The sequence below is a fragment of the Mus caroli genome, unplaced genomic scaffold (assembly GCF_978045245.1).
Source record: "Mus caroli unplaced genomic scaffold, Mus_caroli_1 scaffold_6, whole genome shotgun sequence".
Taxonomy (NCBI): Eukaryota; Metazoa; Chordata; class Mammalia; order Rodentia; family Muridae; genus Mus; species Mus caroli.
Genome location: NW_028227261.1, coordinates 148664940 through 148679009, shown reverse-complemented (window position 1 = coordinate 148679009; position 14070 = coordinate 148664940). Strand labels below are relative to the sequence as shown.

At 41.6% G+C, this 14070-nt stretch overlaps 1 protein-coding gene and 1 long non-coding RNA gene across 2 annotated transcripts in view; one reads left to right on the top strand and one right to left on the bottom strand.

Moving 5' to 3' along the window:
• The window catches only part of Ubxn2b (UBX domain protein 2B), a 37944-nt gene that overhangs the window by 6218 nt on the left and 17656 nt on the right, over window positions 1-14070 (top strand). The window contains exon 3 of the mRNA XM_021160893.3: window positions 5148-5298. Within this exon, the coding sequence (XP_021016552.1) occupies window positions 5148-5298 (151 nt within the window). The remainder of the gene's footprint in view (window positions 1-5147; window positions 5299-14070) is intronic.
• Window positions 1-14070, bottom strand: part of LOC115030889 (uncharacterized) — a 63570-nt gene that overhangs the window by 41319 nt on the left and 8181 nt on the right. The window lies entirely within an intron of this gene.

The window sequence follows — 14070 nt, the reverse complement described above, 5'->3', positions numbered from 1 at the left end:
TTCTGTACTAAAAAAAAAAGCAAAACAAAAAAGCCCATAGAAAATGTAAAGACGAGTAAGATGACAAAGCACCAACCATTTCCTTCTGCTTCCGAGTTTAACGTGTTAGAGTGGAGCATGCACTCTCACATGCTCACTTTCTGTTTTAGTCAACTGTCTGAAAGCACATTATAGCCACTATGACGCTCAACTCTAGATATTTCATCGTGCATCCCTAAGATTAAAGTATATAACCTAAAATCTAAAAGTATAGGTTAACGACGTCCTTTAACTTAGAGCCTGGAGGTTTAACATAGACCCTGTAGGCAGCCATTTCTTCCAGCTTTGGGGATTTTGGGACCCAGTTAGAGACTACTCATTGCATCTGATTCTTCCTGTGTTGAGTTTTAATGCAGGGCATCCTCTCTTTTTTGTCTGTTTTTAGCTCACCTACATAATCTAAAATGCAATACATTCACTTTTAAAATGTATGCACCAGATGTCTCAAAACGTCCCACATTCTAGATCACTGTTTCCTCATAATTAGATTCTTGTTAAACATTTTGTCAAGAGTATTAGATAAGTGATACTGTCTGCTTTTTATTATATCACATCAGGAGCCATATAATTTCAAGTTTTTCCACTATTGGTGATATGCTCACTTGATTAAGGTGCTGACCACCACATCACTCCATTGTCAGGTACAGTTTGTCTTTGTAATCAGCAGGTTGGTATCTCGGCATGGTTTGAATATACTATCCTTTGATGTAATTCTTTCTTGTTAGATAAATGAGTATATGTAGATATGTGTAATATATTAACTGATGCCTTACTGTATATATTCCCCAAAGTTTTGTAGTATTTAATATGTTACTATACCTTGGTATTGTGGTAGTTAACTTGACTCCCTGGTTTGAGCACATGCAGAATAACTTAATATTGCTCTAAGTACAATAAATCTAATATTTGAATTCTTATAAGATGTATAAATATTTTCCTTGCTCTTCACGTGTTAATTCTGTGATCCGGAGTTCAAGTCTCCCTAAGCTGCCAAGCAAGTTCAAACCAGTTTGAACTGCCCCGAAAAACTAAGGTCTGTGGATGTGGCTCAGTAGTAGAGTTTGCCTAGCATATGCAAGACCCTGGGTTCAATCCCTAGAACTCTTTCTTCAGATGAATATACTTATGCAGCCTAAGAATGTCTGTTGTTGGTAGTTTTAATTTCATAATGCGCTTTGGTTTGTTTTTGCTTGGGAATGTGATAGATTAGTATCCCACTCATATCCCATAGACGTCTACTGCTGAACCATACCTCTCCAACCAGTGAGGTAGCTATTAAAGACTTATTGCCTCAGGTTTGACCTCTTGCATTATTTACTACACAAAAAGCCGAGTTTCTTTTTTTTTTTTTTTTTAAAGATTTATTTATTATATGTAAGTACACTGTAGCTGTCTTCAGACACTCCAGAAGAGGGCACCAGATCTCATTGCAGATAGTTGTGAGCCACCATGTGGTTGCTGGGATTTGAACTCTAGACCTTCGGAAGAGCAGTCGGGTGCTCTTACCCACTGAGCCATCTCACCAGCCCAAGCTGAGTTTCTTTAGAAGATGTAGTGACTGTTGAATCACTGGAGATAGTGTGAGAGTCATTGGCAGTCCTTCTTTGTAAGCATGAAGCTGCTTTCCATTCACTAGAGCAATTCCCACTTCCTTGCTCTACACTCAGTAAGAGCACTTGCCCTGTTGTGTCGTCATTGTACTTCAGACAGGTGTCTTTAATTGTCATGTCCTCCTAGGGTAGCCTTAGAGACCAAAACAATTATATGTTGATTGTCATTTTGTTCTTGTGGTTTTCAGGGTATCATTGTGTAGCCTAGGCAGGCCTGGAACTCACTGTCACTCCAGCTACCCTCAAACAGTCCATCCTCGTGCTTCAGCCTCCCAATGTCAAGATGTCCAGAGTCTGCTAGCACCACCACACGTGGCACACTGGCTTTTCAATCCCACTGAACTGGTTTGTTTTTTATCCACTTGACACAAGCTAGAGTCTTGTGGGAAGAAGACTCTCCTATGAGAGGTGACTCTATCCAATGCCTATGGGCATGTCTGTGGGGCATATTCTTAATTAATGAGTTATGTGGCATGGTCCAGCCCTCTTTGGGAAGTACCGTCCCTGGGCAGGTGACTGTAGAATGTTGGAAATACTGTTGTGCAGTAAAGTTCTTTGAGCGATAAAGAGCTGTCATGACAAGACCTGGCTCTAAAAAGAGATTCCTCTCAGCCCCCATGTTTATGTGGTGTGTTTGTGTGTGTGTGTGTGTGTGTGTATCTTTTTCATTAACCTCCCATAAGCTCGGTTTTCTCATCCAAAAAAATGAGAGTTTAGTTATAAGAATAAAGTGAACATATATTTGCCCTTTGGTAATATTTACTATTAACCCTTTTATGAAATAGGAAAAGTGTATCATTTTAGAAAAATACTATCTCTTTTAGAAAAATAGGGTAAAATTACAGCAGGGGTTCAGAAGAAAGAGGCAACTCAAGAAGGTGATAATTTGTAATCTTAGATTACAAATGACAGTAAAAGAATAGATTTGGTGATTCCACTGGAATGAAAGAGAGGGGATGGAATTATTCTAGAACTTTTTAAAAGTTGACTATAGAAACTTTATGACAAGCAATGTACAGCACAAGTAAGAAAGAGACAGGTTTGGGATCTGTGGTAGAAGAACCATGCGTGCTTGCTGATGAGAGGGATTCAGCATGGAACATGGCTAACCTTGGGGTTAGTGGGCTTCAGTCATGCAGAATTATTGAATAGGTGCTTTGCTTTTAGGTTTTCAGGTTTTTTTTTTGTTTGTTTGTTTGTTTTTTAGGTCTTTACAAACTTTTAAATACCAATAAGATCAAGGGGGAGACCAGGCATGGTGGCACATGTCTCTACTTGTAACACTTGGAAGGTAAATGCAGGAAGATCAGGAGCTGAAGGTCAGGGTCAGCTATGCACTAAGTTCAAAACCAGACTGGAGTACTCATGTACATGAGGCCCTGTCTCATACCTGCCCCAAGCAACCAGTCAAACAAAGTAAGGAAGTGCTAAGCATAATGCTGTATGCTTGTAATGTCAGTGCTTGTATGACTAAGGCTAGAAAATCAAAAGTTTGAATCATACTTTCAAGCTATGCTAGCAGAAGTTGCAATCTGAGAGGATATTTTGTTGATCAAATAAGAGGAGAACAGACAGCAAGGGCATCACCATCTTATTGTGGAAAATGAAGAAAGGAAATAGTAAAACCAAATCATAGCTGGAATCCACTACACAGAGAAACAGTTTTGCTCTTGAGAAAGTCAGAGAAGGACATGTTCAGATATGAAATGAGGAAAAGAAACTGGAAAATGTTTATTGCACCAGTTGTAAATACTGTTGGTGCCTGTCTGCACAAGAATGGCTGGAGAATTCATGAAGAACCCAAGTTCAGGATTTAAAGTACTGGCTATGAAGACGTACCAAAACTTCAGAGGAATGATGGAGACTGACCAGTAAGCCAAGACCCAAACTCAGTCTTAGACCTATGGAGATGGCTGTTTGACTTGTGACAAAGATGCCACTGCAGAGTAACAAGGAGAATTTTGTTACAAATATGCAACAAAAGGAAGAAATTAGTGTTGTCCTGTCCCTTATGCTATATACAGTCATCAAATTGTGGACCTGAATATAAAAGTTCAAATAAAGACGCTGCTTGAAGAAAATACAGTGCTTGCTTGCATGATCATAGGGGAGGCCATAACGGCTAAATCGGTTCCTATGCTCAGTTTTCTCAGGCCTTCCTCACCAAAACAGAGGGGCAGGATCAGTTACTTTGCCAGCTTGCAGACAGACAGGAGGAGAAGAAGCTATAATGGGGGTTAAGCATAGCAGGAGGCTTAGCTCTGCTTTTCTGTTTACAATTGCCTGAGGCCATGTGCTGTCCAATCCCACCTCTCCAACACTGCTTATCTCAGGGATGGACAGGCAGGCTGTTTCTCCCGTGCTTGCTGCACTCCCTCTCCCCAAGTATACAGTAGAAGCATGGGAGGAAAGCCTGGTGGGGTCTAGTGTAGTCAGTGACACTGGCAAGATGGCAGCCCTGCCCACAGCAGTAGTGAGATTCTGCTGGTGTTCACATTGTGTCCACGTGGATTGTCTTTCAGTTGCAGGAGCTGAGAACTGCCAATTCCTCTGTGTCATTTGTCAGTTTAGGAGAAAACCTTGAAGAGTACCTCTGCTCCTCCTGCAGGGCTGTTATAGTTTCCACTATTGCTGTGTGAGGTAGTGGGAATTGGGGATTGGAGTAGAACGTATGGGAAAAAAAAAAAAACCTGAACTCTGCACCTTATACTGGAAGTCTCTCTGTGTTTCTTCATTGATTAAATCTTGTCAGTATCCTGGGCAGAAACAGTAATCTAGAAAGAATATTAATCTTCTTTTTTTGCTTTTTTTTTTTTTTTTTGCTTTTTTTTTGGTTTTTCGAGACAGGGTTTCTCTGTGTAGCCCTGGCTGTCCTGGAACTCACTTTGTAGACCAGGCTGGCCTCGAACTCAGAAATCTGTCTGCCTCTGCCTCCCAAGTGCTGGGATTAAAGGCCTAAGAATATTAATCTTAGGTGACTGAAAATTTATGTTTTGGAGCACTTAAGTTAGAGTCAGGGTAGATCTTAGTTACTACACAGAGAATATATGAAATTATTTACACTGGGAATTGTAATGCAAGTTTTAATTTTAAAAAAATTTCTTAATTCAAGGACTTTTTTAAATCTAAGAATTTCCAAAGAAGAAAGCTTCGTGTGTAATCATATGTGGCTGGTGAATAGCCTCCCAGAGCTGAGTGTTTCCCCACAGCAGAAGAGTGTGGTCTGTGAGAACAGAACTTCATTGGCAGTCACCAGGGTGAAGGGAGGAGGCAAGGACCCCGTTACTATGTTGTTAAAATTGTCAGAATCTCCACAAACTCAGAAGGGATACAAATTATCCCATTTGATTTTTGCCTGAGTTCCATTTTAAGGTCACATCTGAGGAACTCAGGTGTACTTCTTTGTACATGTAAGTTATTTCATAAGACTATGCAGCTTCCTATTTTAAAATAGTTTGTCTGTTGTGAGTTTTTATTTATGATCTCTGATGTTTAAAGGCTTTATTCAGGTGATCACAAATATGATGGATTACATATAGCTCAACCTCCAACTGGGAAAATTGTGAATGAACTTTTCAAAGAGGCAAGGGAACATGGAGCTGTCCCTCTAAATGAAGCCACAAGATCTTCAAGGGAAGACAAAACTAAGGTCAGTACTGTCTTAAAACTACATTGTTTCTGGGAAGTTAAGAGGCACAGCCTTCCTAATCATTTTGGTACCCACTGTTGAGATTGGCTGTTCTCTGTGAGGCTTGAGTTGTAGTCTTTATTTGGCAACAGCTGGACAACATCCTTCTGTCAAGCCTTGAGGCCATTTTAATATCTCTAAGTTCTCCAATTCTGTTTGAAAAGTATGGATTTGATTTAGTATGTAAAACAAAGTAAGGTTATAATTAAAAGTACATGTGTGATATAAATGGTAATTAAAAGAATAGCCATTTCTCCTCAAATTATCCTGTGTGATCATAGCCAATTTGCTACAAGATTAAATTGTGACTACAGCTGACTTACTCAGAAAACAGCTTAAAGTGGAGGCCATCACAGAAAACAAATGGGCACAAATTGTGAGATCAGTATGACATGGCGAGCCCAACCCCAGCATCTGCATCACAGCTCCAGCACAGCTCAGGGAGTATCAAGGTAGAGGGGCGTGGGAGATTGTAAGAGCCAGAATACCAGGAAGGCTGCTGTGAAACAGTCTCTTCTAGAAATGGCCTGCTTAAACAAGACTGGAGCAATGGCAGTTTCAATGGGCACATTTACATGAAAGGGGGATATTTTATGAGGTCATACTCCTAAGAACTACAGGCAGCTAAGGACTGTTGGGAGAAGGGAATTTACCTCTCTCAGGAATGAAGCCTTTATTGATTGTCCAATACAGTGATTAGCCTTGAAACTATACAGGCCACTAACAAAAAGATTCTGTATGTGTGTGTGTATGCATTTGCATACACATATATATTATGTAACAATGTATGCTTGTAATAATAATAAAAAAAGGTTATCAACTTGAGAATGGGGAGATGTGGGAGGGCCTGGAGGGGGAAGTGATAGAATTTATATATTTTTTTTTTTTTTAATATTTTTATTACATATTTTCCTCAATTACATTTCCAATACTATCCCAAAAGTCCCCCATAGCGCCCCCCACTTCCCTACCCACCCATTCCCATTCTTTTGGCCCTGGCATTCCCCTATATTGGGGCATATAAAGTTTGCAAGTCCAATGGGCCTCTCTTTCCATTGATGGCCGACTAGGCCATCTTACGATACATATGCAGCTAGAGACAAGAGCTCCAGGGTTCTGGTCAGTACATCATGTTGTTCCAACAATAGGGTTGCAGATCCCTTTAGCTCCTTGGGTACTTTCTCTAGCTTCTCCATTGGGAGCCCTGTGATACATCCAATAGCTGACTGTGAACATCCACTCCTGTGTTTGCTAGGCCCCGGCATCTTCTCACAAGAGACAGCTATATTTGGGTCCTTTCAGCAAGATCTTACTAGTGTATGCAATGGTGCCAGCGTTTAGAAGCTGATTATGGGACGGATCCCTGGATACAGCAGTCTCTAAATGGTCCATCCTTTCATCACAGCTACGAACTTTGTCTCTGTAACTCCTTCCCTGGGTGTTTTGTTCCCAATTCTAAGAAGGTGCACAATGTCCACACTTTGGTCTTCATTCTTCTTGAGTTTCATGCGTTTATCAAATTGTATCTTATATCTTGGGTATCCTAAGTTTTGGGCTAATATCCACTTATCAATGAATACATATTGTGTGAGATCTTTTGTGATTGTGTTACTTCACTCAAGATGATGCCCTCCAGGTCCATCCATTTGGCTAGGAATTTCATAAATTCATTCTTTTTAATAGCTGAGTAGTACTCCATTGTGTAAATGTACCATAATTTCTGTATCCATTCCTCTGTTGAGGGACATCTGGGTTCTTTCCAGCTTCTGGCTATTATAAATAGGGCTGCTATGAACATAGTGGAGCATGTGTCCTTTTTACCGGTTGGGACATCTTCTGGATATATGCCCAGGAGAGGTATTGCTGGATCCTCCGGTAGTACTATGTCCAATTTTCTGAGGAACCGCCAGACTGATTTCCAGAGTGGTTGTACAAGCTTGCAATCCCACCAACAATGGAGGAGTGTTCCACTTTCTCCACATCCTCGCCAGCATCTGCTGTCACCTGAATTTTTGATCTTAGCCATTCTGACTGGTGTGAGGTGGAATCTCAGGGTTGTTTTGATTTGCATTTCCCTGATGATTAAGGATGTTGAACATTTTTTCAGGTGCTTCTCTGCCATTCGGTATTCCTCAGGTGAGAATTCTTTGTTCAGTTCTGAGCCCCATTTTTTAATGGGGTTATTTGACTTTCTGGAGTCCACCTTCTTGAGTTCTTTATATATATTGGATATTAGTCCCTTATCTGATTTAGGATAGGTGAAGATCCTTTCCCAATCTGTTGGTGGTTTTTTTGTCTTATTGATGGTGTCTTTAGCCTTGCAGAAGCTTTGTAGTTTCATGAGGTCCCACTTGTCAATTCTCGATCTTACAGCACAAGCCATTACTGTTCTATTCAGGAATTTTTCCCCTGTGCCCATATCTTCAAGGCTTTTCCCCACTTTCTCCTCTATAAGTTTCAGTGTCTCTGGTTTTATGTGAAGTTCCTTGATCCACTTAGACTTGACCTTAGTACAAGGAGATAGGAATGGATCGATTCGCATTCTTCTACATGTTAACAACCAGTTGTGCCAGCACCATTTGTTGAAAATGCTGTCTTTCTTCCACTGGATGTTTTTAGCTCCCTTGTCGAAGATCAAGTGACCATAGGTGTGTGGATTCATTTCTGGGTCTTCAATTCTATTCCATTGGTCTATTTGTCTGTCACTATACCAGTACCATGCAGTTTTTATCACAATTGCTCTGTAGTAGAGCTTTAGGTCCGGCATGGTGATTCCACCAGAGGTTCTTTTATCCTTGAGGAGAGTTTTTGCTATCCTAGGTTTTTTGTTATTCCAGATGAATTTGCAGATTGCACTTTCTAATTCGTTGAAGAATTGATTTGGAATTTTGATGGGGATTGCATTGAATCTGTAGATTGCTTTTGGCAAGATAGCCATTTTTAAAATGTTGATCCTGCCAATCCATGAGCATGGGAGATCTTTCCATCTTCTGAGATCTTCTATAATTTCTTTCTTCAGAGACTTGAAGTTTTTATTATACAGATCTTTCACTTCCTTAGTTAGAGTCACGCCAAGATATTTTATATTATTTGTGACTATTGAGAAGGGTGTTGTTTCCCTAATTTCTTTCTCAGCCTGTTTATTCTTTGTGTAGAGAAAGGCCATTGATTTGTTTGAGTTAATTTTATATCCAGCTACTTCACCGAAGCTGTTTATCAGGCTTAGGAGTTCTCTGGTGGAATTTTTAGGGTCCCTTATATATACTATCATATCATCTGCAAAAAGTGATATTTTGACTTCATCTTTTCCAATTTGTATCCCTTTGATCTCCTTTTGTTGTCGAATTGCTCTGGCTAGGACTTCAAGTACAATGTTGAATAGGTATGGAGAAAGTGGACAGCCTTGTCTAGTCCCTGATTTTAGAGGGATTGCTTCAAGCTTCTCACCATTTACTTTGATGTTGGCTACTGGTTTGCTGTAGATTGCTTTTATCATGTTTAGGTATGGGCCTTGAATTCCTGATCTTTCCAAGACTTTTATCATGAATGGGTGTTGGATCTTGTCAAATGCTTTTTCCGCATCTAAGGAGATGACCATGTGGTTTTTGTCTTTGAGTTTGTTTATATACTGGATTACGTTGATGGATTTCCGTATATTGAACCATCCCTGCATCCCTGGGATGAAACCTACTTGGTCAGGATGGATGATTGTTTTGATGTGTTCTTGGATTCGGTTAGCAAGAACTTTATTGAGGATTTTTGCATCAATATTCATAAGGGATATTGGTCTGAAGTTTTCTATCTTTGTTGGGTCTTTTTGTGGTTTAGGTATCAGAGTAATTGTGGCTTCATAGAATGAGTTGGGTAGAGTACCTTCTGTTTCTATTTTGTGGAATAGTTTGTGAAGAACTGGGATTAGATCTTCTTTGAAGGTCTGATAGAACTCTGCACTAAACCCATCTGGTCCTGGGCTTTTTTTAGTTGGGAGACTATTAATGACTGCTTCTATTTCTTTGGGGGATATAGGGCTGTTTAGATCATTAACCTGATCTTGATTCAGCTTTGGTACCTGGTATCTGTCTAGGAACTTGTCCATTTCATCCAGGTTCTCCAGTTTTGTTGAGTATAGCCTTTGGTAGAAGGATCTGATGGTGTTTTGGATGTCTTCAGGATCTGTTGTTATGTCTCCTTTTTCATTTCTGATTTTGTTAATTAGGATGCTTTCCCTGTGCCCTCTAGTGAGTCTGGCTAAGGGTTTATCTATCTTGTTGATTTTCTCAAAGAACCAGCTCCTTGATTGGTTGATTCTTTGAATAGTTTTTCTTGTTTCCACTTGGTTGATTTCACCCCTGAGTTTGATTATTTCCTGCCGTCTACTCCTCTTGGGTGAATTTGCTTCCTTTTGTTCTAGTGCTTTTAGGTGTGTTGTCAAGCTGCTAATGTGTGCTCTCTCTAGTTTCCTTTTGGAGGCACTCAGAGCTATGAGTTTTCCTCTTAAAAATGCTTTCATTGCGTCCCATAAGTTTGGGTATGTTGTGGCTTCATTTTCATTGAACTCTAAAAAGTCCTTAATTTCTTTCTTTATTCCTTCCTTGACCAAGGTATCATTGAGAAGAGTGTTGTTCAGTTTCCCCGTGAAGGTTGGCTTTCTATTATTTATTTTGTTATTGAAGATCAGCCTTAGTCCATGGTGATCTGATAGGATGCATGGGACAATTTCAATATTTTTATATCTGTTGAGGCCTGTTTTGTGACCAATTATGTGGTCAATTTTGGAGAAGGTACCATGAGGTGCTGAGAAGAAGGTATATCCTTTTGTTTTAGGATAGAATGTTCTGTAGATATCTGCCAGATCCATTTGATTCATAATTTCTGTTAGTTTCACTGTGTCCCTGTTTAGTTTCTGTTTCCATGATCTGTCCATTGGTGAAAGTGGTGTGTTGAAGTCTCCCACTATTATTGTATGAGGTGCAATGTGTGCTTTGAGCTTTACTAAAGTTTCTTTAATGAATGTGGCTGCCTTTGTATTTGGAGCATAGATATTCAGGATTGATAGTTCCTCTTGGAGGATTTTACCTTTGATGAGTATGAAGTGTCCCTCCCTGTCTTTTTTAATGACTTTGGGTTGGAAGTCAATCTTATCAGATATTAGAATGGCTACTCCAGCTTGTTTCTTCATGCCATTTGCTTGGAAAATTGTTTTCCAGCCTTTCATTCTGAGGTAGTGTCTATCCTTTTCTCTGAGATGAGTTTCCTGTAAGCAGCAAAATGTTGGGTCTTGTTTGTGTAGCCAGTTTGTTAGTCTATGTCTTTTTATCGGGGAGTTGAGTCCATTGATATTAAGAGATATTAAGGAAAAGTAATTGTTGTTTCCTGTTATTTTTGATGTTAAAGTTGGCATTTTGTTCTTGTGGCTGTCTTCTTTTAGGTTTGTTGAGGGATTACCTTCTTGTTGTTTCTAGGGCGTGGTTCCTGTCCTTGTATTGGTTTTTTTCTGTTATTATCCTTTGAAGGGCTGGATTCGTGGAGAGATAATGTGTGAATTTGGTTTTGTCGTGGAATACTTTGGTTTCTCCATCTATGTTAATTGAGAGTTTGGCTGGGTATAGTAGCCTGGGCTGGAATTTGTGTTCTTTTAGTGTCTGTATAACATCCGTCCAGGATCTTCTGGCTTTCATAGTCTCTGGTGAAAAGTCTGGTGTAATTCTGATAGGCTTGCCTTTATATGTTACTTGGCCTTTTTCTCTTACTGCTTTTAGTATTCTATCTTTATTTAGAGCATTTGTTGCTCTGATTATTATGTGTCGGGAGGTATTTCTTTTCTGGTCCAGTCTATTTGGAGTTCTGTAGGCTTCTTGTATGTTCATGGGCATCTCTTTCTTTAGATTTGGGAAGTTTTCTTCTATAATTTTGTTGAAGATGTTTGCTGGTCCTTTGAGTTGAAAATCTTCATTCTCATCCACTCCTATTATCCGTAGGTTTGGTCTTCTCATTATGTCCTGTATTTCTTGGATGTTTTGAGTTAGGATCTTTTTGCATTTTACATTTTCCTTGATTGTTGTGCCAATGTTCTCTATGGAATCTTCTGCACCTGAGATTCTCTCTTCCATCTCTTGTATTCTGTTGCTGATGCTGGTATCTATGGTTCCAGATTTCTTTCCTAGGGTTTCTATCTCCAGTGTTGCCTCATTTTGGGTTTTCTTTATTGTGTCTACTTCCCTTTTTAGGTCTAGTATGGTTTTGTTCATTTCCATCATCTGTTTGGATGTGTTTTCCTGTTTTTCTGTAAGGACTTCTACCTGTTTGATTATGTTATCATGTTTTTCTTTAAGGATTTGTAACTCTTTAGCAGTGTTCTCCTGCAATTCTTTAAGGGATTTTTGTGCTTCCTCTTTATTGTCTTCTGCCTTTTTATCAGTGTTCTCCTGCATTTCTTTAAGTGTGTTATTAAAGTCCTTCTTGAAGTCCTCTATCATCATCAGGAGATATGCTTTTAAATCCGTGTCTAGCTTTTCCGGTGTGTTGGGGTGCCCTGGACTGGGCGAAGTGGGGGTGCTGGGTTCTGATGATGGTGAGTGGTCTTGGTTCCTGTTAGTAAGATTATTACGTTTACCTTTCGCCATCTGGTAATCTCTGGGGTTAGTTGTTATCGTTGTCACTATTTAACGATTGGAGCAGAAGCTGTGTTCCACTCACCAGCAGTCTCTAAATCCTGCGGCGGGGGTCGTGGGTAGCTGACGGTACCCCGGTGCTGGTCCAGCCGGAAGAGGCCTGTGGTCCTACTCAGGCCGTTTTTCTGCTTTCCTAACTAATGCAGTCTCTGGTCCCGCGTGCAATTGGATTGGAGCAGAAGCTGTGCTCCACTCACCAGAAGTCTTAAGATCCTGTGGCGGGTGTTGTGGGTAGCTGGCGAGTGTCAGCAGACCCTGCGTCCCAGCTGCCCCGGTGCTTTTCTGACCGGAAGAGGGTTGTGGCCCTATGTAGGCCGGATTTCTCTCTCCCCAACCAGAGCAGTCTCAGGTCCCGCGTGATTGGACTGGAGCAGAAGCTGTGTTCCACTCACCAGCAGTCCCAAAATCCTGCGGCGGGGGTCGTGGGTAGCTGGCGGGTGTCAGGCAACCCTGCGCTCCCGCTACCCTGGCGCTGATCCGGCCGGGTGAGGCCTGTGGCCCTACTCAGGCCGGTTTCTGCTTCCCTAACTAATGCAGTCTCAGGTCCCGCGCAATTGGATTGGAGCAGAAGCTGTGTTCCACTCACCAGCAGTCCCAAAATCCTGCGGCGGGGGTCGTGGGTAGCTGGCGGGTGTCAGGCAACCCTGCGCTCCCGCTACCCTGGCGCTGATCCGGCCGGGTGAGGCCTGTGGCCCTACTCAGGCCGGTTTCTGCTTCCCTAACTAATGCAGTCTCAGGTCCCGCGCAATTGGATTGGAGCAGAAGCTGTGTTCCACTCACCAGCAGTCCCAAAATCCTGCGGCGGGGGTCGTGGGTAGCTGGCGGGTGTCAGGCAACCCTGCGCTCCCGCTACCCTGGCGCTGATCCGGCCGGGTGAGGCCTGTGGCCCTACTCAGGCCGGTTTCTGCTTCCCTAACTAATGCAGTCTCAGGTCCCGCGCAATTGGATTGGAGCAGAAGCTGTGTTCCACTCACCAGCAGTCCCAAAATCCTGCGGCGGGGGTCGTGGGTAGCTGGCGGGTGTCAGGCAACCCTGCGCTCCCGCTACCCCAGCGCTGATCCAGCCGGATGAGGCCTGTGGTCCTACTCAGGCCGGTTTCTGCTTCCCTAACTAATGCAGTCTCAGGTCCCGCGCAATTGGATTGGAGCAGAAGCTGTGTTCCACTCACCAGCAGTCCCAAAATCCTGCGGCGGGGGTCGTGGGTAGCTGGTGGGTGTCAGGCAACCCTGCGCTCCCGCTACCCCAGTGCTGATCCAGCCGGATGAGGCCTGTGGTCCTCAGAATTTATATTTTAATTAAAGACATTAAACAAATTTAAACGCCTATTGTCTTAGGGTTTCTATTCCTGCACAAACATCATGACCAAGAAGCAAGTTGGGGAGGAAAGGGTTTATTCAGCTTACAATTCCATACTGCTGGTCATCACCAAAGGAAGTCAGGACTGGAACTCAAGCAGGTCAGGAAGCAGGAGCTGATGCAGAGGCCATGGAGGGATGTTCTTTACTGGCTTGCTTCCCCTGGCTTGCTCAGCCTGCTCTCTTATAGAACCAAGACTATCAGCCCAGGGATGGTCCCACCCACAAGGGGCCTTTCCCCCTTGATCACTAATTGAGAAAATGCCTCACAGTTGTATCTCATGGAGGCATCTCCTCAACTGAAGCTCCTTTCTCTGTGATAACTCCAGCTGTGTCAAGTTGACACAAAACTAGCAGTACACCTATTAAATACATATGGAATTTTTTGTTGTAACAATTATTTATTTGCATCTATGTTTTCATGTATGCACTTATCCACAACCCACGTGTGGCAGGCAGAAGACAACTTGCAAGAGTCAGTTCTCTCCTCCTTCTACCATGTGGCTTCTGACAATCAAACTAAGTTATTTCATGTTTTGAGTTACTGATGTTTTTATGAAAAGACATTTAACTTCTCACACTTCTTTTTAACTTAAGGTCTTCATTCCAGTATATTTTCCTAGTCAATATGAGTCTGGCCAATCATTATTTGTCTAGTCTATCAAGTATAAGAATAATATTTTGAGTGTAAGCCATGGAGAACTTTT